The sequence below is a fragment of the Anomaloglossus baeobatrachus genome, chromosome 10, assembly GCF_048569485.1.
Source record: "Anomaloglossus baeobatrachus isolate aAnoBae1 chromosome 10, aAnoBae1.hap1, whole genome shotgun sequence".
Classification (NCBI taxonomy): domain Eukaryota; kingdom Metazoa; phylum Chordata; class Amphibia; order Anura; family Aromobatidae; genus Anomaloglossus; species Anomaloglossus baeobatrachus.
Window position 1 is genome coordinate 206,420,763 of NC_134362.1, and position 24,295 is coordinate 206,445,057.

At 59.4% G+C, this 24,295-nt stretch overlaps 1 protein-coding gene across 1 annotated transcript in view; it reads left to right on the forward strand.

The window, feature by feature from the left end:
* FHOD1 (formin homology 2 domain containing 1) overlaps positions 1-24,295 on the forward strand; it is a 40,652-nt gene that overhangs the window by 12,832 nt on the left and 3,525 nt on the right. The window contains 15 exon segments of the mRNA XM_075325446.1: positions 3,863-4,228; positions 4,400-4,493; positions 4,495-4,511; positions 9,482-9,505; positions 10,341-10,394; positions 11,093-11,271; positions 11,734-11,883; positions 17,723-18,597; positions 19,656-19,811; positions 19,886-20,068; positions 21,259-21,378; positions 21,598-21,759; positions 22,794-22,984; positions 23,309-23,501; positions 23,579-23,753. Of these exon segments, the coding sequence (XP_075181561.1) occupies positions 3,863-4,228; positions 4,400-4,493; positions 4,495-4,511; positions 9,482-9,505; positions 10,341-10,394; positions 11,093-11,271; positions 11,734-11,883; positions 17,723-18,597; positions 19,656-19,811; positions 19,886-20,068; positions 21,259-21,378; positions 21,598-21,759; positions 22,794-22,984; positions 23,309-23,501; positions 23,579-23,753 (2,939 nt within the window).

The following is a 24,295-nucleotide window of genomic DNA, read 5'->3' on the forward strand; positions in this document are numbered from 1 at the left end:
AACTTTCTGTGCAGGGCGGGATCTCTGCACAGGGAGAACGGGGGGGAGGTTTTGGGTGGAGATTTTACCTTTTTGGTTGATTTTCTGGCCTCATCCCAGACGTTTCTTGTGTCATCCGAGCTGTTACCTCGAGGCAGAGTATATAATGTGCAGACAGGTTACATGTAGCCGTGACATAGGAGTCGTCAGTCATGTAGACACTGACAGGAGCGTCCGCCCCGGGGGGACCCGGTAACGTTATGTCATATATGGCGACCGATGCACCTGATTACGGGTGACCTCCACCTCCCAGATCATGGGGCGAGTGCATGGCTGCGGACAGACACTTCATTGTACAATGATCCAGCGCCTACGAGAAGCTCCGCAGCTGCAGAACGTCCTCTTGTCATTGGCTTAACTGCAGAACACACAGCATTGTTAGGCCAGAACATAGTGAGCACCTCTGGCAGTGACCCCCGCAGCAGTGCGCACCCCTGTAGATATCAGACGTCGGGGAGCCGCAGATATCATCCATCCTCTGCGCATGCTGCTAATCTAAAATCCGCTGGTTCTGTTCATTTACACTGTGAATGTTTTTTTTTGCCACATGTGATGTATTAAAGCACAGTGTAACATCCTGGTGACCTCTGGCAGTGACTCCCGCAGCCGTGCGCAGCTCTGTGGATAGCAGACGCCGCAGATTTCATCCATCCTCTGCACATGCTGCTAATATAAGAGCCACAGCTCCCTGTCTGTTTACGCTATGAATGTTTGTTTTTTTCTGCATGTGATGTATTAGAGCACTGTGTAAAATCCTGGTGACCTCTGGCAGTGACTCCCGCAGCCGTGCGCAGCTCTGTGGATAGCAGACGCCGCAGATTTCATCCATCCTCTGCACATGCTGCTAATATAAGAGCCACAGCTCCCTGTCTGTTTACGCTATGAATGTTTGTTTTTTTTCTGCATGTGATGTATTAGAGCACTGTGTAAAATCCTGGTGACCTCTGGCAGTGACTCCCGCAGCCGTGCGCAGCTCTGTGGATAGCAGACGGCGCAGATTTCATCCATCCTCTGCACATGCTGCTAATATAAGAGCCACAGCTCCCTGTCTGTTTACGCTATGAATGTTTGTTTTTTTCTGCATGTGATGTATTAGAGCACAGTGTAAAATCCTGGTGACCTCTGGCAGTGACCCCCTGCAGCAGTGCGCAGCTCTGTGGATAGTAGGCGCCGGGGGCTGCAGATTTCATCTATCCTCTGCACATGCTGCTAATCTAAAATCCGCAGCTCCTGTCAGTTTACACTGTGAATGTTTTTGCCGCATGTGATGTATTAAAGCACAGTGTAAAATCCTGGTGACCTCTGGCAGTGACCCCCGCAGTGGATGTCATTGCAAAAAAGGAGTATTTTCCCCTTTGTTGTGAATTTCACTCAGCTCCTCTCCGTTGTTTTTCCCAATAAGTTTTGTATTAATACACAGCAAAAAAGCTGCTGCGTTCTCACTTTTTGGGGACTTTGGCCTTAAAGGGATTGTCCTAGAATAAAATAACACGGCCGCGGCTCACAGGCGGAGCCTAGTATTGCCGCTCAGTGCTGTTTAAGTGATGGGGGACTGAGCTGTAATCCGTGGCCGGGGCTGACACTAGTTTGGGTCCACAGTAGCCACGTTTTTCTTGCCCTTTAATATCAGAGCCTCCCATCGTCCCCCCGCTTGTTCAGTGATTGTTCTGAGGCTTTGTTTTTTTAAGTATCATCTTTACCCAATGCACTGTAGGATTAGTTCACCATCCACGTTCTCCACCTGCTTGTTGACTGTTTCCACTGACAGCCGGCAGTGTTATGACGGCATTTCTTAGGTATAACACTGACCGTATATTGCAGCTTCGGTGAACTTTGCTTCCTTCCTATATTTGCTCTTGTAGTAATCATGGCTGGGTGGTGCCCGCTGTTATCTACGTACCATCCTGTGAAGTGTCTGACACCGTCACAGCGGCCTCTGTGTGATTACAGCTCTGGGGACGACCCTCCATTCCACAGAATAAAATAATAGAAATCCGGCAGTGGAGTCACTCGGTGACTAGGAATATTCATGTTTCCCCGTCCTTCTCTCGCCCGGCTGCGGGGGCACGGTCCGGTGTGTCTGTCCTGTGCTCGCCCGGCTGCGGGGCACGGTCCGGTGTGTCTGTCCTGTGCTCGCCCGGCTGCGGGGCACGGTCCGGTGTGTCTGTCCTGTGCTCGCCCGGCTGCGGGGGCACGGTCCGGTGTGTCCGTCCTGTGCTCGCCTGGCTGCGGGGCATGGTCCGGTGTGTCTGTCCTGTGCTCGCCCGGGCTGCGGGGCACGGTCCGGTGTGTCTGTCCTCTGCTCGCCCGGCTGCGGGGCACGGTCCGGTGTGTCTGTCCTCTGCTCGCCCGGCTGCGGGGCATGGTCCGGTGTGTCCATCCTGCTCTCACCCGGCTGCGGGGCACGGTCCGGTGTGTCTGTCCTGTGCTCGCCCGGCTGCGGGGCACGGTCCGGTGTGTCTGTCCTGTGCTCGCCCGGCTGCAGGGCATGGTCCGGTGTGTCCGTCCTCTGCTCGCCCAGCTGCAGGGTACGGTCCGGTTGTGTCTGTCCTCTGCTCGCCCGGCTGAGGGGCACGGTCCGGTGTGTCTGTCCTGTGCTCGCCCGGCTGCAGGGCACGGTCCGGTGTGTCTGTCCTGTGCTCGGCCGGCTGCGGGGCACGGTCCGGTGTGTCTGTCCTGTGCTCGCCCGGCTGCAGGGCACGGTCCGGTGTGTCTGTCCTGTGCTCGCCTGGCTGCGGGGCATGGTCCGGTGTGTCCGTCCTGTGCTCGCCCGGCTGCGGGGCATGGTCCGGTGTGTCTGTCCTGTGCTCGCCCGGCTGCGGGGTATGGTCCGGTGTGTCTGTCCTGTGCTCGCCCGGCTGCGGGGCCCGGTCCGGTGTGTCTGTCCTGTGCTCGCCCGGCTGCGGGGCATGGTCCGGTGTGTCTGTCCTGTGCTCGCCCGGCTGCGGGGCATGGTCCGGTGTGTCTGTCCTGTGCTCGCCCGGCTGTGGGGCACGGTCCGGTGTGTCTGTCCTGTGCTCGCCCGGCTGCGGGGCATGGTCCGGTGTGTCTGTCCTGTGCTCGCCCGGCTGCGGGGCATGGTCCGGTGTGTCTGTCCTGTGCTCGCCCGGCTGCGGGGCACGGTCCGGTGTGTCTGTCCTGTGCTCGCCCGGCTGCGGGGGCCCGGTCCGGTGTGTCTGTCCTGTGCTCGCCCGGCTGCGGGGCATGGTCCGGTGTGTCTGTCCTGTGCTCGCCCGGCTGCGGGGCATGGTCCGGTGTGTCTGTCCTGTGCTCGCCCGGCTGTGGGGCACGGTCCGGTGTGTCTGTCCTGTGCTCGCCCGGCTGCGGGGCCTGGTCCGGTGTGTCTGTCCTGTGCTCGCCCGGCTGTGGGGCACGGTCCCGGTGTGTCTGTCCTGTGCTCGCCCGGCTGTGGGGCACGGTCCGGTGTGTCTGTCCTGTGCTCGCCCGGCTGCGGGGCACGGTCCGGTGTGTCTGTCCTGTGCTCGCCTGGCTGCGTGGCCCTGTCCAGTGTGTCCGTCCTGTGCTTGCCCGGCTGCGGGGCACGGTCCGGTGTGTCTGTCCTGTGCTCGCCCGGCTGCGTGGCCCTGTCCGGTGTGTCCGTCCTGTGCTCGCCCGGCTGCGGGGTATGGTCCGGTGTGTCTGTCCTGTGCTCGCCCGGCTGCGGGGCCCTGTCCGGTGTGTCCGTCCTGTGCTTGCCCGGCTGCGGGGCATGGTCCGGTGTGTCAGTTCCCCCTGCAGCGGGTGACATTACAGGCCCCTTCCATACATTCTTACATGTTTGCCGTTATTATTTGCAATTCCCACAATGGCCTGTATTAACAAGGGGCGCCCTCCTGTGTTTTGTGCAGAGCGCGCTAAGACTGGAGGACGGCGACAATGAGGAGTCCTCCGGTGTACCCCGCAAGGACCGGAGGAAAAACTCCCTGGGGGTAGAAGAGGGACGACGCTCAAGACGCTCCCTGGGTAACAGCGCCGAAGTATGGGCCAAGATCAACAACCCCGCACCCACAGCGCCCCCTACTGAAAACAGCATTAACCTCCAGAGCACCGCCAATCAGCGCCCCGTGCAGAAGCCCAGCGTGTGCATCGTGCCCCCGTCTCCGCCAGCAGAGAAGACACAGCCGCCGAGCCGTGACCGCGAGCGAAACGTGGAGCCAACGAGCCCGGAGGAGACGCCGCCGAGCGAGCAGTGAGTGCAGTGCACGAGTGTGGGGTACAGCAATATCTACCTTTCCTAAATATGCTGCTCTGCCGCCCCCTGGTGGCCGGATGAGGTATCACACCGCCGCCGCCGGAGTTTAGATGCAACTTTTATGTGTCTGTGATGTCCTAAACCTCTCTGCATTCTCTCCCTGCACAGGCCGAGCCCAGAGAACGGCACCACGCACAGCAGCTCCGCCAACATCTGCCTGTCCAGATCCCCCCCGGAGGCGGAGAAGACCCCCACCGTCAGCGGACCGCAGCATATTTAAGTAAGTATTGACCCTTCCAACCATCGCCAGAGGCGGGGCTTATTCTCCATAGGTAATCGTTACGGCTGCGGCAAAGTGTTTTGATTCCATGTGCCGAATTCAGCCGTCATTTATCCACAGTGACACATTGTAACAAACCCGCTGCTGTGAGCAGGAAACATTGTCAGCTTCTTAGTATAAGTAATCACGAAGGCTCCTATTCACTGACAGCGAGCGGACGTACTGAGAATGAGAGCAGGACAAAGGAGATGAAAAAGTTGATAAACTTTTCGGGAACTTTTTCCCCATAAGGCTGCAGTGCTGGTGTATACGGCTATAAACAGCAGCACAGAGTATTACAGCGCTGCATTGTGCCGCTGACAGCGGATGTGGACCCCGGGGTCCTGGCGGCTCGTCGGCCGTAAACCGTGGTTCTGCTGGCAGCCGGCTCTTGTGAAGCTCCCAGAGGGGGCAGGGAGGGGAGCGGGGGAACCTTTTGTCTTGCACTTGTTACCATAGTAGTGGCCGGGGGGGGCTTTCTCCGCAGGCCGCTCTATTCAGGACCCCGGCCCGCTCCCGCAGACATGGTGTGAAGGTGAGTCCTGCGGTGCGTCGAGGGGAAGTGGGATCCCGGAGGTGCAGGAGCCGCTGCTGTGTGGGGGGGGGGGCGCAGCGCTGGACCCCGCACCCGGATTACAAGCTCAGATGAATAGCCATTGTGCGGAGATATAAAGGAGCAAGGACAAGACACGGAGCACGGGAAGAGGTGGGTGGGGGGCACTGTGCGGAGGTGGGGGGGGCTACTCTGCGGAGGTGGGGGGGGCTACTCTGTGGAGGTGGGGGGGGGGCTACTCTGCGGAGGTGGGGGGGGCTACTCTGCGGAAGTGGGGGGGCTACTCTGCGGAGGTGGGGGGGGCTATTCTGCGGAGGGGGGGCACCGTGCAGATGTTGGGGGGGCGGGGGCACTGTGAGGAAGTGGGAGCACAGCTGCTCTCTGGGTGGGCAACCAGAAAGAATATGGTTACCCTGCCACTTAATCATCAGATAGGTCCTGATGTCTGTACATGGACCTCCTATAGCTTGAATTGGGGGGTGACTGACACCAAGGCGGCTCATGATAGTGGGCCGGGCACCCCCTTTCTCTGCACTTATGGAAATGGTGGGCCTGGCGCCCCCTCTCTGTATGTTATTGGGGTCCCAGTGGTTGGACCCCCAGTGTCTCATGCTCTTTTATTATGGCGCTCCCCTGTAAGTCTCTTAATTTCTTCGTCCTTTGTATAATGAAGTGTTCACAGTCTTTCACCATCTTGAAGTTCTGTTTCCTGTCTGTGAGGCCTGAACCCATTCTGGTCCCTCTTCCCCCCCCCCCCCCCCCGTCTTACTGCCCCCTCCCCGCTCCCCCCCCGTCTTACTGCCCCCTCCCCGCTCCCCCCCGTCTTACTGCCCCCTCCTCTTCCTCGTCCCTGCCCCCTCCTCCTTGCCCTCCTCCCTCTCCCTCGTCCTCCTGCCCCCTCCTCTCCCCGTCCTCCTGCCCCTCCTCTCCCCCGTCCTCTGCCCCTCCTCCCCCCGTCCTCCTGCCCCCTCCTCCCCCCCGTCCCTTGCTCCTCCTGCCCCCCCGTCCCTCTGCCCCCCGTCCCTCCTGCCCCCCCGTCCCTCCTGCCCCCCCGTCCCTCCTGCCCCCCCGTCCCTCCTGCCCCCCTCCTCCTGCCCCTTCCTCCCCCTGTCCTCCTGCCCCTTCCTCCCCCCGTCCTCCTGCCCCTTCCTCCCCCCGTCCTCCTGCCCCCTCCTCCCCCCCGCCCCTTCCTCCCCCCCGTCCTCCTGCCGCTTCCTCCCCCCCGTCCTCCTGCCCCTTCCTCCCCCCGTCCTCCTGCCCCTTCCTCCCCCCCGTCCTCCTGCCCCTTCCTCCCCCCGTCCTCCTGCCCCTTCCTCCCCCCGTCCTCCTGCCCCTTCCTGCCCCTTCCTCCCCCCGTCCTCCTGCCCCTTCCTCCCCCCGTCCTCCTGCCCCTTCCTGCCCCTTCCTCCCCCCGTCCTCCTGCCCCTTCCTCCCCCCCGTCCTCCTGCCCCTTCCTCCCCCCCGTCCTCCTGCCCCTTCCTCCCCCCCGTCCTCCTGCCCCTTCCTCCCCCCCCGTCCTCCTGCCCCTTCCTCCTGCCCCTTCCTCCCCCCCGTCCCTCCTGCCCCTTCCTCCCCCCCCGTCCTCCTGCCCCTTCCTCCCCCCCCGTCCTCCTGCCCCTTCCTCCCCCCCCGTCCTCCTGCCCCTTCCTCCCCCCCGTCCTCCTGCCCCCTTCCTCCCCCCCGTCCTCCTGCCCCTTCCTCCCCCCCGTCCTCCTGCCCCTTCCTCCCCCCCGTCCTCCTGCCCCTTCCTCCCCCCCGTCCTCCTGCCCCTTCCTCCTGCCCCTTCCTCCCCCCCGTCCTCCTGCCCCTTCCTCCCCCCCCGTCCTCCTGCCCCTTCCTCCCCCCCCGTCCTCCTGCCCCTTCCTCCCCCCCCGTCCTCCTGCCCCTTCCTCCCCCCCGTCCTCCTGCCCCTTCCTCCCCCCCGTCCTCCTGCCCCTTCCTCCCCCCCGTCCTCCTGCCCCTTCCTCCCCCCCCGTCCTCCTGCCCCTTCCTCCCCCCCGTCCTCCTGCCCCTTCCTCCCCCCCGTCCTCCTGCCCCTTCCTCCCCCCCGTCCTCCTGCCCCTTCCTCCCCCCCGTCCTCCTGCCCCTTCCTCCCCCCCGTCCTCCTGCCCCTTCCTCCCCCCGTCCTCCTGCCCCTTCCTCCCCCCCCGTCCTCCTGCCCCTTCCTCCCCCCCCCCCCCCCCCGTCCTCCTGCCCCTTCCTCCCCCCCCCCCCGTCCTCCTGCCCCTTCCTCCCCCCCGTCCTCCTGCCCCTTCCACCCCCCCGTCCTCCTGCCCCTTCCTCCCCCCCCCGTCCTCCTGCCCCTTCCTCCCCCCCGTCCTCCTGCCCCTTCCTCCCCCCGTCCTCCTGCCCCTTCCTCCCCCCCCGTCCTCCTGCCCCTTCCTCCCCCCCGTCCTCCTGCCCCTTCCTCCCCCCCGTCCTCCTGCCCCTTCCTCCCCCCCGTCCTCCTGCCCCTTCCTCCCCCCGTCCTCCTGCCCCTTCCTCCCCCCCGTCCTCCTGCCCCTTCCTCCCCCCCCGTCCTCCTGCCCCTTCCTCCCCCCCCGTCCTCCTGCCCCTTCCTCCCCCCCCGTCCTCCTGCCCCTTCCTCCCCCCCATCCTCCTGCCCCTTCCTCCCCCCCCGTCCTCCTGCCCCTTCCTCCCCCCCGTCCTCCTGCCCCTTCCTCCCCCCCGTCCTCCTGCCCCTTCCTCCCCCCCGTCCTCCTGCCCCTTCCTCCCCCCCCGTCCTCCTGCCCCTTCCTCCCCCCCCGTCCTCCTGCCCCTTCCTCCCCCCCGTCCTCCTGCCCCTTCCTCCCCCCCGTCCTCCTGCCCCTTCCTCCCCCCCCCGTCCTCCTGCCCCTTCCTCCCCCCCCCCGTCCTCCTGCCCCTTCCTCCCCCCCGTCCTCCTGCCCCTTCCTCCCCCCCCGTCCTCCTGCCCCTTCCTCCCCCCCCGTCCTCCTGCCCCTTCCTCCCCCCCCGTCCTCCTGCCCCTTCCTCCCCCCCCCCCCCCGTCCTCCTGCCCCTTCCTCCCCCCCGTCCTCCTGCCCCTTCCTCCTGCCCCTTCCTCCCCCCCCCCCCGTCCTCCTGCCCCTTCCTCCCCCCCGTCCTCCTGCCCCTTCCTCTCCCCGTCCTCCTGCCCCTTCCTCCCCCCCGTCCTCCTGCCCCTTCCTCCCCCCCGTCCTCCTGCCCCTTCCTCCCCCCCGTCCTCCTGCCCCTTCCTCCCCCCCGTCCTCCTGCCCCTTCCTCCCCCCCGTCCTCCTGCCCCTTCCTCCCCCCCCGTCCTCCTGCCCCTTCCTCCCCCCCCCCGTCCTCCTGCCCCTTCCTCCCCCCCCGTCCTCCTGCCCCTTCCTCCCCCCCGTCCTCCTGCCCCTTCCTCCCCCCCGTCCTCCTGCCCCTTCCTCCCCCCCGTCCTCCTGCCCCTTCCTCCCCCCCCCGTCCTCCTGCCCCTTCCTCCCCCCCGTCCTCCTGCCCCTTCCTCCCCCCCCCGTCCTCCTGCCCCTTCCTCCCCCCCCCCCGTCCTCCTGCCCCTTCCTCCCCCCCCCGTCCTCCTGCCCCTTCCTCCCCCCCCGTCCTCCTGCCCCTTCCTCCCCCCCCCCCCGTCCTCCTGCCCCTTCCTCCCCCCCCCCCCGTCCTCCTGCCCCTTCCTCCCCCCCCGTCCTCCTGCCCCTTCCTCCCCCCCCGTCCTCCTGCCCCTTCCTCCCCCCCCCGTCCTCCTGCCCCTTCCTCCCCCCCGTCCTCCTGCCCCTTCCTCCCCCCCGTCCTCCTGCCCCTTCCTCCCCCCGTCCTCCTGCCCCTTCCTCCCCCCCGTCCTCCTGCCCCTTCCTCCCCCCCCCGTCCTCCTGCCCCTTCCTCCCCCCCCCCCCGTCCTCCTGCCCCTTCCTCCCCCCCCCCGTCCTCCTGCCCCTTCCTCCCCCCCCGTCCTCCTGCCCCTTCCTCCCCCCCCCCCGTCCTCCTGCCCCTTCCTCCCCCCCGTCCTCCTGCCCCTTCCTCCCCCCCCGTCCTCCTGCCCCTTCCTCCCCCCCCCGTCCTCCTGCCCCTTCCTCCCCCCCCCGTCCTCCTGCCCCTTCCTCCCCCCCGTCCTCCTGCCCCTTCCTCCCCCCCGTCCTCCTGCCCCTTCCTCCCCCGTCCTCCTGCCCCTTCCTCCCCCCCGTCCTCCTGCCCCCTTCAAACCCCCCCCCCCCCCCCCCCGTCCTCATAAGGAAAAACTATGAATGAAGCGCGCGCTCCATATCCGCGAGGCCCCGGCGTGGGTGTAAATGCTCCCGCGGCCTCCCCTTCACTTCCTGGGCCACTCATTATTGCTTTTCTCTGTACGAGGACTCGGCTGTCTCCCCTTTATCTTCAGTATCGGGGTCCGGACGTCTTTCTTGTCATCTCTCAACCTTAACCCTTTCTCTTCCAGAGCGAACCAAACAGACCCTGTTTGGTAAGTGCCCGGTCAGTGTGGTCAGTGAGTGCCCCCTTTTAACACTTACGTTGCTGGTATCTGTTCTCAGACAAGCGCCCCACCCCCCCCCCTAACTGACACCCGGGACGTGGACCCTCGTTTTGCTGTGAAATTGCCTGACCTAATAATCCGGCGCCGGTGATTGTACCGCGCCGCCGCCTCTGCGTGTGTTTTTGGTTTTACGTCACATCTAAATTCTGCATCTTCCCTCCATTAACCCTTTTTCCACCAGTGATTTTGTCTAACTGCAAGATATATCCCCCCCGAAACGTGTGATAGAAGAGAGCAATAGTGGCGATTAACATTAACCCTTCATTGTGCCGATAACATAAGTCTGTATATGTCTCCGTTTTTCCTTTGTCAGAAAGTTGGGTGCTGAACAATATGACCGCCATTGCCGCTCCTTTAGGGGTCATTACTCAGCTTTACTCGCCCCCTTAATGACTTGATATGCAGCGGACCCTCCTATAACGAGGCAGAGGACACTCAGGACTGTGGAAAAGCTGGGTGACCAGTCCTGACGGGTGCATCCCTTATCACCCAGCTTTCCGAGCACAGGTTACTCACCCCAATACCATGAGGCCGATGCCCCTCGCAGAGCATCTCTCCCCCAGCAGGGGGCGATCATTCCAAAACGACAGATTACATGCACATTGGAAACTGTCAGCAAGTTGACGTCTGCGTCGTTGGTGTGCAGGTCGCATGCGTCGTTAGTGTGCAGGTCGCATGCACCCGCTACTTATCCCGTCACCCGGTGTGTGGCATGCCGCGTGCCCCCCCGTCGTTACCGCCTGATAACCAGTATTTCCTGCAGGGAGGACAGTAACCATCATGTGTACGGGGACAAACCCATCCTGAAGAAGTTCCAGTAAGTGTCTATGTATAAAATTGTGTCTAATTTCACTTACAGCTGAGGGTTTGGTACAATTGCATCCATTCTCTACGATCATGTGCTATACCTCTGTCCCATCTGGTGTCTCCCGCGCTGGTGCACTGCATGCCTCTGCCCCCGACGCCGGGCCTCTGCCCCCGACGCCGGGCCTCTGCCCCCGACGCCGGGCCCTCTGCCCCCGACGCCGGGCCCTCTGCCCCCGACGCCGGCCCTCTGCCCCCGACGCCGGCCCTCTGCCCCCGACGCCGGCCCTCTGCCCCCGACGCCGGCCCTCTGCCCCCGACGCCGGCCCTCTGCCCCCGACGCCGGCCCTCTGCCCCCGACGCCGGCCCTCTGCCCCCGACGCCGGCCCTCTGCCCCCGACGCCGGCCCTCTGCCCCCGACGCCGGCCCTCTGCCCCCGACGCCGGCCCTCTGCCCCCGACGCCGGCCCTCTGCCCCCGACGCCGGCCCTCTGCCCCCGACGCCGGGCCTCTGCCCCCGACGCCGGGCCTCTGCCCCCGACGCCGGGCCTCTGCCCCCGACGCCGGGCCTCTGCCGGGCCCCGATCTTGTCCGTAATGATGATATTTTTCCCATCAGGTGCTTGCCCCCGATCCCGGATCCCCCCCCCCCCAGTATGATCGGACCAGTACCGGTGCGACCCGTCGCCTCATTTTCCAATCTGTCATTTCAGGAACCGATTTCTGGAGAATTTGGCGGCCACGGAGCTGGAGAAGATGTCGGCTTTGTCCAAAGGCAGACAGGAGGTGCTGGCCGAGGCCGTGCGGAACGGGACCGAGTCCGACGACGAAACCTCCCCGGAGCAGATCACGGACAGCTCCGGGGTGGAGGATTTCGGCAGCGGGGAGGAGAGTAAGTTACCGTGAGCATGGCCGAGTATTGCACGCTTATTACAGGGGAACTATCCGGCACCAGACACAACCTCTATGGGAGCCATATGGACAGTCCCTTTAATAGTCACATGACACATCTGGGTCCGATATGATGCGGTGTATCTGCACTGCAGCCCCATGGTGGCGGATAGTTCCCTTCATTTACGAGGGGCAGAGGAGGCCATCTTTTTTTTTTGCATGGATAGAAACTGTAAAGCTTTGCAGGAAGCGTGGGTAGATAGCAGCGTATATTATATCCTCCGCTCTGCGCCTAACTCCTCCCACCTGCATGATGACCCCGCCCCTGCTTAGTAGAGCCCCGCCCCTGCTTATAATGCATCCGTAGACTTTCCTGCATGCACGGCGCGCTCGGTCAGCATGCGGAGCCTCCTGCGCACACGGGCAGACGTGTAACCACTGCCCACCCCTCTGTTGGACACAGGAAAAGGGGATCTGAGTGAGAAGGAAGAGAAAAATGACAGTGTGAATGAGAAGGAGCTGTGCTCGGGGTCCAGCGATTCCTCTGCCAGCAGCACCCTGGAGCGAGAGGAGAAAGGAGGAGACCGCGAGGAGGAGCCTGAATCCCAGCCAGGCAAGACGGCACCGCATGCACGAGGCTCCGCGTCTCCAGACACCACAGCTCTTAAAGGGGATGTCTACCTGGCTGAACGCGTCCCTCGGCCGGGGAGACGTGGTCAGGACATGGGGAGGGGTGCGGGACGCTTTAACCATTGGGTAACAAAAGTTCTTCAGATTACTGGTATCGATTGTTTTACCGATTTACCCGGAGCTGATTCTAGGATGCAAAAATTTGTCAAATAATAATAAATAATAATAATAATCTTTATTTCTATAGCGCCAACATATTCCGTAGCGCTTTACAATTCAGGAGGATCATATACAAACAAGTAACAGTTATAGAAATACAATATTTAGAGGGGAAAAAAATACAACCCTGCTCGTGAGAGCTTACAATCTACAATGAGATGGGGGGGGGGGGCAAGGTTCAAGTGCTTATTTACAATGACAATCCAACCATCTCACGGAAATGGGGCTGGATAATGGTTTCCTGGACCAGTGGGCCCGAGCCTTGAGATGCCTTTGGGTGCCATAGAGTTTGATGTGGAGCTATGTTGTGAGAGGTTGTAGAGGGACTATGTGAATCGAATCTGATTAGGGAGTGTGATAGGCCGCCCTAAAAAGATGCGTCTTTAGGGTGCGTCTGAAGCTGAGTAAGTTGTGATTTGTCCTAACTTCTTGGGGTAGAGCGTTCCAGAGGGTTGGTGCAGCTCGGAAGAAGTCTTGGATCCGGGAGTGGGAGGTTCGAATTAGTGTGGATGTTAGTCGAAAGTCGCTTGCAGAGCGTAGAGAACGGGTGGGGTGATAGACAGAGAGGAGGGTGGAGATGTAGGGGGGTGCCGCACTGTGGAGAGCTTTGTGGGCGAGAACAAGCAGTTTGAATTGGATCCTGTGATATATGGGCAGCCAGTGCAATGACTGGCACAGAGGAGAGGCATCCGAGTAGCGGTTAGCCAGATAGGTGACCCTGGCTGCTGCATTAAGGATTGACTGTAGAGGGGAGAGTCTAGTTAGGGGGAGACCAATTAATAGAGAGTTACAGTAGTCCAAGCGAGAGTGGATCAGGGCCACGGTGAGGGTTTTTGTCGTTTCCATTGTGAGAAAGGGGCGGATTCTAGCGATGTTCTTGAGGTGCAAGCGGCAGGTGCGGGCAAGAGATTGTATGTGGGAGGTGAAGGAGAGATCAGTGTCAAGTATAACCCCCAGGCAGCGGGCTTGCTGCCTAGGACTTATCGTTGTGCCACACACAGAGAGGGAGATGTCAGGTTGAGGAAAGTTGGAAGATGGAGGGAAAAGAAGAAGTTGAGTTTTGGAAAGGTTAAGTTTCAGATAGAGAGCAGACATGACATTGCAAACTGCAGTCAGGCAGTCACTGGTGTTCTGTAGTACAGCGGGGGTGAGCTCAGGGGAGGAGGTGTATAGCTGTGTGTCATCAGCATAAAGATGGTACTGAAAGCCAAATCTGCTGATGGTCTGACCAATTGGGGCAGTGTAGAGGGAGAAAAGAAGAGGGCCGAGGACTGAACCTTGAGGGACCCCAACAGTGAGAGGAAGAGGAGAAGATGTGGAGCCAGCAAATGATACACTGAATGAGCGGCCAGAAAGATAGGAAGAGAACCAGGAAAGAACAGTGTCCTTTAGGCCGATAGAGTGGAGCATAGAGAGAAGGAGATGGTGGTCAACAGTGTCAAAGGCAGCAGAAAGGTCAAGAAGAATAAGCAGAGAGTGGTCACCGTTACGTTTTGCTGTCAATAGGTCATTGGTCACTTTGACAAGGGCAGTTTCTGTTGAGTGTAAAGGGCGGAAGCCAGACTGTAAAGGATCTAGAAGAGAGTGAGAGGAGAGGTAGCGGGTGAGGCGAGAGTAGACCAGGCGCTCCAAGAGTTTAGAGATGAAGGAGAGATTGGAGACTGGTCTGTAGTTGCTTGTGCAGGACGGATCGAGAGAAGGTTTTTTTAATAATGGAGTAATGATAGAGTGTTTGAGGGAGGAGGGGAAGATACCCGAAGAGAGAGAGAGATTGAAGATTTTAGTTAGGTGAGTGGCGACAACCGGAGAGAGGGACTGGAGTAGGCGTGAGGGGAAGGGATCAGTAGGGCAAGTTGTAGGACGAGAGGAGGATAGGAGCCTGTAGACTTCCTCCTCTGTGACTGGGTCAAATGTGGAAAGTGAGCTGGATGGGATATGGGGAGGGATGGGATTCACAGGGCTTGGTGGCTGGGAGCTGATCTCTTGGCGGATGTTTTCTATTTTCTCTGTGAAATACGAGGCCAGGTCATCAGCATGAAGGGCTGTGACAGGGGTCTGTACTTTGGGACTGAGGAGGGAGTGAAAGGTGTCAAAGAGTTTTTTTGGATTGTTGGCAAGTGAGGAAACAAGGTTGGTGAAGTAGGTCTGTTTGGCGAGGTGAAGGGAATAGTTATAGGTCCTTAACATGAACTTGTAGTGGATGAAGTTTTCTGGTGTGCGGGTTTTCCTCCATAGGCGTTCGGCGCTCCTGGAGCATCGCTGGAGAAATCGAGTTTGTGATGTATGTCATGTATGTCAAATGAAGTAGTACAACTCCACTGCACCCCACGTGACCACTGCTGCCAATTGCTGACCTTATCGTGAGTCCAGTGATTGCCTGCAGCAGTCACATGGTCTCAGTACTGCAGGATCTGGTTGGCGTTGGAAGGCAACGTTTCCTTTTCCATTACCCTGGATGCCGTGCACCGGTCACATCCTTGTCTGGAGGGTTGACGTTGCGTCGGTCGATCATCATGACTGATCCTGTAGGACCAGGTTACTGACTACCATCATGGCCGGTTCTGTAGGACCAGGTTACTGACTACCATCATGGCCGGTTCTGTCGGACCAGGTTACTGACGACCATCATGGCCGGTTCTGTAGGACCAGGTTACTGACGACCATCATGGCCAGTTCTGTAGGACCAGGTTACTGACGACCATCATGGCCAGTTCTGTAGGACCAGGTTACTGACGACCATCATGGCCGGTTGTGTAGGACCAGGTTACTGACGACCATCATGGCCGGTTCTGTAGGACCAGGTTACTGACGACCATCATGGCCGGTTCTGTAGGACCAGGTTACTGACGACCATCATGGCCGGTTCTGTAGGTCCAGGTTACTGACGACCATCATGGCCGGTTCTGTAGGTCCAGGTTACTGACGACCATCATGGCCAGTTCTATAGGTCCAGGTTACTGTCGATCATCATGGCCGGTTCTGTAGGCCCAGGTTACTGTCGATCATCATGGCCGGTTCTGTAGGTCCAGGTTACTGATGACCATCATGGCCGGTTCTGTAGGTCCAGGTTACTGATCACCATCATGGCCGGTTCTGTATGTCCAGGTTACTGTCGATCATCATGGCCGGTTCTGTAGGACCAGGTTACTGTCGATCATCATGGCCGGTTCTGTAGGACCAGGTTACTGTCGATCATCATGGCCGGTTCTGTAGGACCAGCTTACTGACGACCATCATGGCCGGTTCTGTAGGAACAGGTTACTGATGATTATCATGGCTGGTTCTGTAGGACCAGGTTACTGTCGATCATCATGGCCGGTTCTGTAGGACCAGCTTACTGACTACCATCATGGCCGGTTCTGTAGGACCAGGTTACTGACGACCATCATGGCCGGTTCTGTAGGACCAGGTTACTGTCGATCATCATGGCCGGTTCTGTAGGTCCAGGTTACTGTTGATCATCATGGCCGGTTCTGTAGGTCCAGGTTACTGTCGATCATCATGGCCAGTTCTGTAGGACCAGGTTACTGTTGATCATCATGGCCGGTTCTGTAGGACCAGCTTACTGACGACCATCATGGCCGGTTCTGTAGGAACAGGTTACTGATGATTATCATGGCTGGTTCTGTAGGACCAGGTTACTGTCGATCATCATGGCCGGTTCTGTAGGACCAGGTTACTGACGACCATCATGGCCGGTTCTGTAGGACCAGGTTACTGTCGATCATCATGGCCGGTTCTGTAGGTCCAGGTTACTGTTGATCATCATGGCCGGTTCTGTAGGTCCAGGTTACTGTCGATCATCATGGCCGGTTCTGTAGGTCCAGGTTACTGACGACCGTCATGGCTGGTTCTGTAGGACCAGGTTACTGACGACCATCATGGCCGGTTCTGTAGGTCCAGGTTACTGTCGATCATCATGGCCAGTTATGTAGGTCCAGGTTACTGTCGATCATCATGGCCTGTTCTGTAGGTCCAGGTTACTGTCGATCATCATGGCCAGTTATGTAGGTCCAGGTTACTGTCGATCATCATGGCCGGTTCTGTAGGTCCAGGTTACTGTCGACCGTCATGGCCGGTTCTGTAGGTCCAGGTTACTGTCGATCATCATGGCCGGTTCTGTAGGTCCAGGTTACTGACGACCATCATGGCCGGTTCTGTAGGACAAGGTTACTGTCGACCATCATGGCCGGTTCTCTAGGACCAGGTTACTGACGACAGTCATGGCTGGTTCTGTAGGACCAGGTTACTGACGACCATCATGGCCAGTTCTGTAGGTCCAGGTTACTGTCGATCATGGCCGGTTCTGTAGGTCCAGGTTACTGTCGATCATGGCCGGTTCTGTAGGTCCAGGTTACTGTCGACCATCATGGCCGGTTCTGTAGGTCCAGGTTACTGTCGACCATCATGGCCGGTTCTGTAGGACCAGGTTACTGACGACCGTCATGGCCGGTTCTGTAGGTCCAGGTTACTGTCGACCGTCATGGCCGGTTCTGTAGGACCAGGTTACTGTCGATCATCATGGCCGGTTCTGTAGGACTAGGTTACTGTCGATCATCATGGCCGGTTCTGTAGGTCCAGGTTACTGTCGATCATCATGGCCGGTTCTATAGGACCAGGTTACTGTCGACCATCATGGCCGGTTCTGTAGGTCCAGGTTACTGTCGATCATCATGGCCGGTTCTGTAGGACCAGGTTACTGACGATCATCATGGCCGGTTCTGTAGGACCAGGTTACTGTCGACCATCATGGCCGGTTCTGTAGGACAAGGTTACTGCCGACCATCATGGCCGGTTCTCTAGGACCAGGTTACTGACAACAGTCATGGCTGGTTCTGTAGGACCAGGTTACTGACGACCATCATGGCCAGTTCTGTAGGTCCAGGTTACTGTCGATCATCATGGCCGGTTCTGTAGGACCAGGTTACTGTCGATCATCATGGCCTGTTCTGTAGGTCCAGGTTACTGTCGATCATCATGGCCGGTTCTGTAGGTCCAGGTTACTGTCGATCATCATGGCCGGTTCTGTAGGTCCAGGTTACTGTCGACCATCATGGCCGGTTCTGTAGGACCAGGTTACTGTCGACCATCATGGCCGGTTCTGTAGGACCAGGTTACTGACGACCGTCATGGCCGGTTCTATAGGTCCAGGTTACCGTCGATCATCATGGCCGGTTCTGTAGGACCAGGTTACTGACGACCATCATGGCCGGTTCTGTAGGACCAGGTTACTGTCGATCATCATGGCCGGTTCTGTAGGACCAGGTTACTGTCGATCATCATGGCCGGTTCTGTAGGTCCAGGTTACTGTCGATCATCATGGCCGGTTCTGTAGGACCAGGTTACTGTCGACCATCATGGCCGGTTCTGTAGGACCAGGTTACTGTCGACCATCATGGCCGGTTCTGTAGGACCAGGTTACTGACGACCGTCCTGGCCGGTTCTGTAGGTCCAGGTTACTGTCGATCATCATGGCCGGTTCTGTAGGACCAGGTTACTGACGACCATCATGGCCGGTTCTGTAGGACCAGGTTACTGTCGACCATCATGGCCGGTTCTGTAGGTCCAGGTTACTGACGACCCTATTCTTGTTTTCCCTGCAGTGAGTCCCAGTGCGTCCCCTCCCCCGACCTCGGACCGGAGCAGCTCCAAGAAGTTCATGCTGGACATGCTATACACAAAAACGCAGAGCGAGACCGAAACAGAAGTCCTCAACGCAAAGAACGCAGCATCGTCTGACCCAGGGAAGCCCCCCAGAGACAAGAGACCCCCGGCAGCCAGAACGGAAATCTTTGAGCCTGAGACGTCTCCCACCAAAGTGCCCATAGAGAACGGCTCAGACTCCTGGAAAAGTGTGAGGGCGCAGTACAGCATCGATGCCGAAACCAACGCCAAGAACCTGGAGAAGACCCTCATGACCCCCTTCAAAAAACCTGCCGAGACGTTATGGGAACAAACCCCGCAGCCCCCTCAGATAGACCTGAAGATTAAAGACCTGGACTTCACGGACTTATGCGAGGAGGAGGATTTCGATGTCCTTGACTTTGAGGCCGCAGAGACCATTGCACCCTCCCGATTATCCAATGTCAATCATTCGTCTTCCCCGTCCATTTCTGGGTTGCCCCTTCCGCCACCGCCTCCTCCGCCACCACTTGGCAGTTGTCCTGGCTTTCCTTCTCCCATCCCCCCACCTCCGATGTGTCCTCCACCCCCATTAGGAAGGAGCCCCCACTTCCCTCCGCCGCCCCCCGCGCCCCCCAGCTTCAGCACCGTCACACCGGACCCTTTTATCACAACGCTAAACAAGAAGAGGAAGACGGTGAAGCTGTTCTGGAAGGAGGTGAAGGACACGGACGGCAGCAGCCGCGGGAAGTTCGGCAAAGGCACCTTGTGGGAATCTCTGGACAAGATCAGCGTGGACACCGAGAAACTGGAACATCTGTTCGAGTCCAAAGCCAAAGAACTCGTGTCTTCCAAGGTGAGGAGGTGTGAGGTGATTACTCCTAGATCTGCTGCAGATGGGGGGGTAAATATAGGATCCAGGAGGGGCCCGACCACTGGGACCGCCACCGATCGTAACATCCCCTCTGTGACTGGAGCAGTAGTGAGTATGTGTCCACTGCTTATATAGGCATGGTCATACACCCTCGCCGCCGCTTCCATAGACCATGTGGCGCCCTCGCTGGCGCTTCCATAGACCATGGGGCACCCTGGCCACCGATTCCCCAGAGCGTGGGTCTGCCTTGCCACCGCCGCTTCCCTAGACCGTAGGGCTCCCTGGCCGCCGCCGCTTCCCTAGCCCGGGGGGGGGGCTCCCTGGCCGCCGCCACTTTCCTAGACCGTGGAGCTCCCTGGCCGCCGCCGCTTCCCTAAACCGTGGGGCTCCCTGGCCGCCGCCGCTTCCCTAGCCCGGGGGGGCTCCCTGGCCGCCGCCAGTTCCCTAGCCCGGGTGGGGCTCCCTGGCCGCCGCCGGTTCCCTAGCCCGGGGGGGCTCCCTGGCCGCCGCCAGTTCCCTAGCCCGGGGGGGCTCCCTGGCTGCCGCCGGTTCCCTAGCCCGGGAGGGCTCCCTGGCCGCCGCCACTTTCCTAGACCGTGGAGCTCCCTGGCCGCCGCCGCTTCCCTAAACCGTGGGGCTCCCTGGCCGCCGCCACTTCCCTAGCCCGGGGGGGCTCCCTGGCCGCCGCCAGTTCCCTAGCCCGGGGGGGGCTCCCTGGCCGCCGCCGCTTCCCTAGCCCGGGGGGGCTCCCTGGCCGCCGCCAGTTCCCTAGCCCGGGGGGGCTCCCTGGCTGCCGCCGGTTCCCTAGCCCGGGGGGGCTCCCTGGCCGCCGCCACTTTCCTAGACCGTGGAGCTCCCTGGCCGCCGCCGCTTCCCTAAACAGTGGGGCTCCCTGGCCGCCGCCGCTTCCCTAGCCCGGGGGGGCTCCCTGGCCGCCGCCAGTTCCCTAGCCCGGGGGGGGCTCCCTGGCCGCCGCTGCTTTGCTAGACCGTGGAGCTCCCTGGACAGTGGATTATTATCACTTATCTTGGTTCTTACAGAAAGGGGGTGATGTAAAGAAACAGGCTCTGGTCGTGCTGGACCCCAAACGAAGCAACGCCATCAACATCGGCCTCACAGTGCTCCCCACCGTCCACATCATCAAGACGGCCATCCTAAACTTTGACGAGTACGCGATCAGCAAAGAGGGGATCGAGGTAACTTCTGTGCCCTCCTATAGACCGGCCGCCATGATGTATATAATGTGTCTATAACGTGTCCATCTCTGCAGAAAATCCTCACCATGGTCCCAACAGAGGAGGAAAAGCAGAAGATCCAGGAGGCAACGATCGCCAACCCCGATGTGCCCCTGGGATCGGCCGAACAGTTCCTGCTCACCCTGTCCTCCATCAGTGGCCTCACCTCCCGCCTCCAGCTCTGGGCCTTCAAGTTGGATTATGAGACCATGGAGAAGGTAGACGAATCCTCTAACATTGGGGGTGATCACGGGCACAAGGTCATGTGATGACTCCTATCGCTATCATGACGTAGTTCCTGTTACAGCCGACAGAGCGCCGGCTGTAACAGGAACGCTGCATTTCTGCTGATCACAGCTGTGCCGCTCTAATCAGCAGAAATGAATGAGCGATCAGACTGCTGATACTTATAGTCCCTTGGGACGACTATTAAAAAAAAATAAAAAATTAAAAAACCTAAAGATTTAAACACCCCCATTTGCTTCATTGAAAATTAAACGGTTATAAAAATAAAGTATAATAAAAATGCAATAACAGACGATCAAAAAGTAGCCATTGCGCAAAAATGGTACCATTAAAAAGTCAGATCGAGACGCAAAAAATCAGCAGTCATTGAGCCATAGATCCCGAAAAAATGAGAACGCTACGGGTCGCGAAAATGGCGCAAAAACTGCACCACTTTTTTTGGACATCTGAAATTTTTTTAACCCCTTAGATAAAAGTAAACCTATTCATATTTGGTGTCTACGAACTCGCACCGACCTGAGACATCACACCCACACGTCGATTATGCCATATAGTCAACACGGTGAATAAAATATCCCAAAAACAAATCTTTTTTTTTGCAATTTTTTCCGAACTTGGAATTTTTTGCCGTTTTTCCAGTACAATATATGGTAAAACTCATGGTTTAATTTCAAAGTACAACTCGTCCCGCAAAAAAACAATCCCCTCACATGGCAAGACTGACGGAAAAATAAAAAATTTTACGTCTCTCGGAAGAAGGGGAGCAAAAATCAAAAACGGAAAATCGCCCTGGGGTGAAGGGGTTAATAGAGCAGGGCGAGCTCCGCTCCCATCACTGCAGTGTTCCGGAACGGCCGCAGGATTTCCACTGCGCTGATAACATGATGGATGGTGGTAATAGGTAGTGAGCGCAGCACGTATAATATAACCGCACGCGATGGCGGCCGAGGGACGAGCCGCAGCTGTTGTATCCGCCGCTCCCACGCTGGAGAAGATGCGTCCTGTTTATAGTTACCCGGCATTTATACTGTATCCACCCCAAAAAGAGACCGTTGGGGGAGGGGGTGACCCGGAATGGCGCAGTCCAGTGCTGTGATATTGGGCCGCGGAGCTTGCACTCTACACTGATGACTAACCCTCCTCGTGCTCCTTCTTCTCGCAGGAGATCGCGGAGCCGCTGTTCGACCTGAAGCAGGGAATGGAGCAGCTCTCCAAGAATAAGACGTTTAAGGTGATCCTGTCCTCGCTGCTGGCCGTCGGGAACTTCCTGAACGGGTCGAGTGTAAGTCTGCGCCGTTCAGATCTGGATACAACTGTAACAAACCCTCTGCTGTAGAAGTGTTAGGTCTGTGCCGCTTTGTTTCTGGATGTAGATGAGAACATCCCCGGTCACTGACATCTCGCAGATTGCTCTGTTTTCCCAGCGTCTTCTGCAGACTTCTGAGCAATCCGTCGGGTCTTGTGATAATACTGTGTTTGTGCTTTTCTCTTCTGTTTTCAGGCCAAGGGCTTCGATCTCAGTTACTTGGAGAAGGTCTCGGAGGTGAAGGACACTGTTCACCGGCAGACGCTGCTCCACCACATGTGTAACATCGTAATCGAGAAGTTCCCCGACACCTCCGACCTGTACTCTGAAATCGCGGCCATCACTCGATCGTCAAAGGTGAGTGCCGTGGTCGGGTGACTGTGCCATGCTAGGGTGATTATGCCATGCCCGGGTGGTCACCTGGTGACCCGTCCAGCGGTTGTCCTGGGGTCTGTTGGCCGTCCTGGGGTCTGTTGGCCGTCCTGGGGTCTGTTGGCCGTCCTGGGGTCTGTTGGCCGTCCTGGGGTCTGTTGGCCGTCCTGGGGTCTGTTGGCCGTCCTGGGGTCTGTTGGCCGTCCTGGGGTCTGTTGGCCGTCCTGGGGTCTGTTGGCCGTCCTGGGGTCTGTTGGCCGTCCTGGGGTCTGTTGGCCGTCCTGGGGTCTGTTGGCCGTCCTGGGGTCTGTTGGCCGTCCTGGGGTCTGTTGGCCGTCCTGGGGTCTGTTGGCCGTCCTGGGGTCTGTTGGCCGTCCTGGGGTCTGTTGGCCGTCCTGGGGTCTGTTGGCCGTCCTGGGGTCCTCTCCGGTGGTCACCTGGTGACCCGTCCTGGGGTCCTCTCCGGTGGTCACCTGGTGACCCGTCCTGGGGTCCTCTCCGGTGGTCACCTGGTGACCCGTCCTGGGGTCCTCTCCGGTGGTCACCTGGTGACCCGTCCTGGGGTCCTCTCCGGTGGTCACCTGGTGACCCGTCCTGGGGTCCTCTCCGGTGGTCACCTGGTGACCCGTCCTGGGGTCCTCTCCGGTGGTCACCTGGTGACCCGTCCTGGGGTCCTCTCCGGTGGTCACCTGGTGACCCGTCCTGGGGTCCTCTCCGGTGGTCACCTGGTGACCCGTCCTGGGGTCCTCTCCGGTGGTCACCTGGTGACCCGTCCAGTGGGGTTCCTATGGTCCGTTGGCCGTCCTGTTGCCCGGAGATTCATTGTAACAAAGCAGAGAAGAGTTAGATCAGACTCCAGCTTCAGCCTCCTGAGTGAGAACAAAAAAGTTCCCATTCACTGAAAGCAAACGGAGGAGGAAAAGTTGTAAAGTGACGCTGGAGCAGATTCAGGGCGACTGCGTAGTTCACATATAAACCCTTCAGCTCGTTGTTGATCCGGATGTTTCTCTGCCGTACAGGTGGACTTCGATGATCTGGCGGACAGTCTGGCGCAGCTGGAGAAGAGGTGCCGGGAATCGTGGGAAAGCCTCAAAGTCATCGCCAAACACGAGACCAAACCCGGCCTGAAGAACAAGATGACCGACTTCCTGAAGAGCAGCACCGACAAGATCGTCATCCTGAAGATCGTGCACCGGAGGATCCTCAACCGGTAAGAGGGGAGGACGGAGGGTTAAAACCCTGGAGATATGGCCGCATCTACCATCCTAGAGCGGGTCATCCTTGGCTGTAGGATCGGAGCTCTACTTGCAGTTCCACCACTGACCTGCAAGTGGCCGATAATTTCCATAGACACCAGTGCAACAGCGCCCCCAGGTTTGAGCGGAAGCAATCAGGATAATATAGGGGTATTAACACTTGAGAGGTTTTCTGAAGACCTGTGCCCCCCGGTGAGGATTATTTGCCCCCGAGGACCCGCGGCTTCCCCTGCCGCGAGCCCCGATCAGTGCGATTTATGGCGTCCGTCTTTTTGCAGGTTCCGCTCCTTCTTGCTGTATCTGGGTTATTCCTACTCGTCTGCCAGAGACATGAAGATCACGCGATTCTGCAGGATACTCAGCGAGTTCGCTCTGGAGTACCGGACGGCGCGGGAGCGAGTGCTGCAGCAGAAACAGAAGAGAGCTGCGTACCGAGAACGGAACAAGACCCGCGGGAGGATGATCACCGAGGTAAGGGGCTCAGCAATGCAGATCGGGGGAGGGGATGGGGAGTAGCGGTCACAGACTACAATGCATCTTCTCCGCAGACCGCCAAATTCTCCAGCGCGGCCACAACAGCAGCGACGACAACGACTGAGAATAACATCACACTGACCAGCAACAGGTTACACTCCCAGTCCTCCGAGGAAGGGCACGAGAACATGACCAACATCCTGATCTCCTCCGCAGAGCCGCACACACGCAGGAGCCGCGGCGTCCGAAGTAAGAGCCTCATCAGCCATGTACTAGATATGGGAAACAGTCAGCAAGCTTGTCATCAGCTGCTCAACTAGATATTCCTACGACACTGAACAAGCAGGGAGTGATGGCGGCTTTGGGCGCTGAGGTTGGGGCTTTGGGCGCTGAGGTTGGGGCTTTGGGCGCTGAGGTTGGGGCTTTGGGCGCTGAGGTTGGGGCTTTGGGCGCTGAGGTTGGGGCTTTGGGCGCTGAGGTTGGGGCTTTGGGCGCTGAGGTTGGGGCTTTGGGCGCTGAGGTTGGGGCTTTGGGCGCTGAGGTTGGGGCTTTGGGCGCTGAGGTTGGGGCTTTGGGCGCTGAGGTTGGGGCTTTGGGCGCTGAGGTTGGGGCTTTGGGCGCTGAGGTTGGGGCTTTGGGCGCTGAGGTTGGGGCTTTGGGCGCTGAGGTTGGGGCTTTGGGCGCTGAGGTTGGGGCTTTGGGCGCTGAGGTTGGGGCTTTGGGCGCTGAGGTTGGGGCTTTGGGCGCTGAGGTTGGGGCTTTGGGCGCTGAGGTTGGGGCTTTGGGCGCTG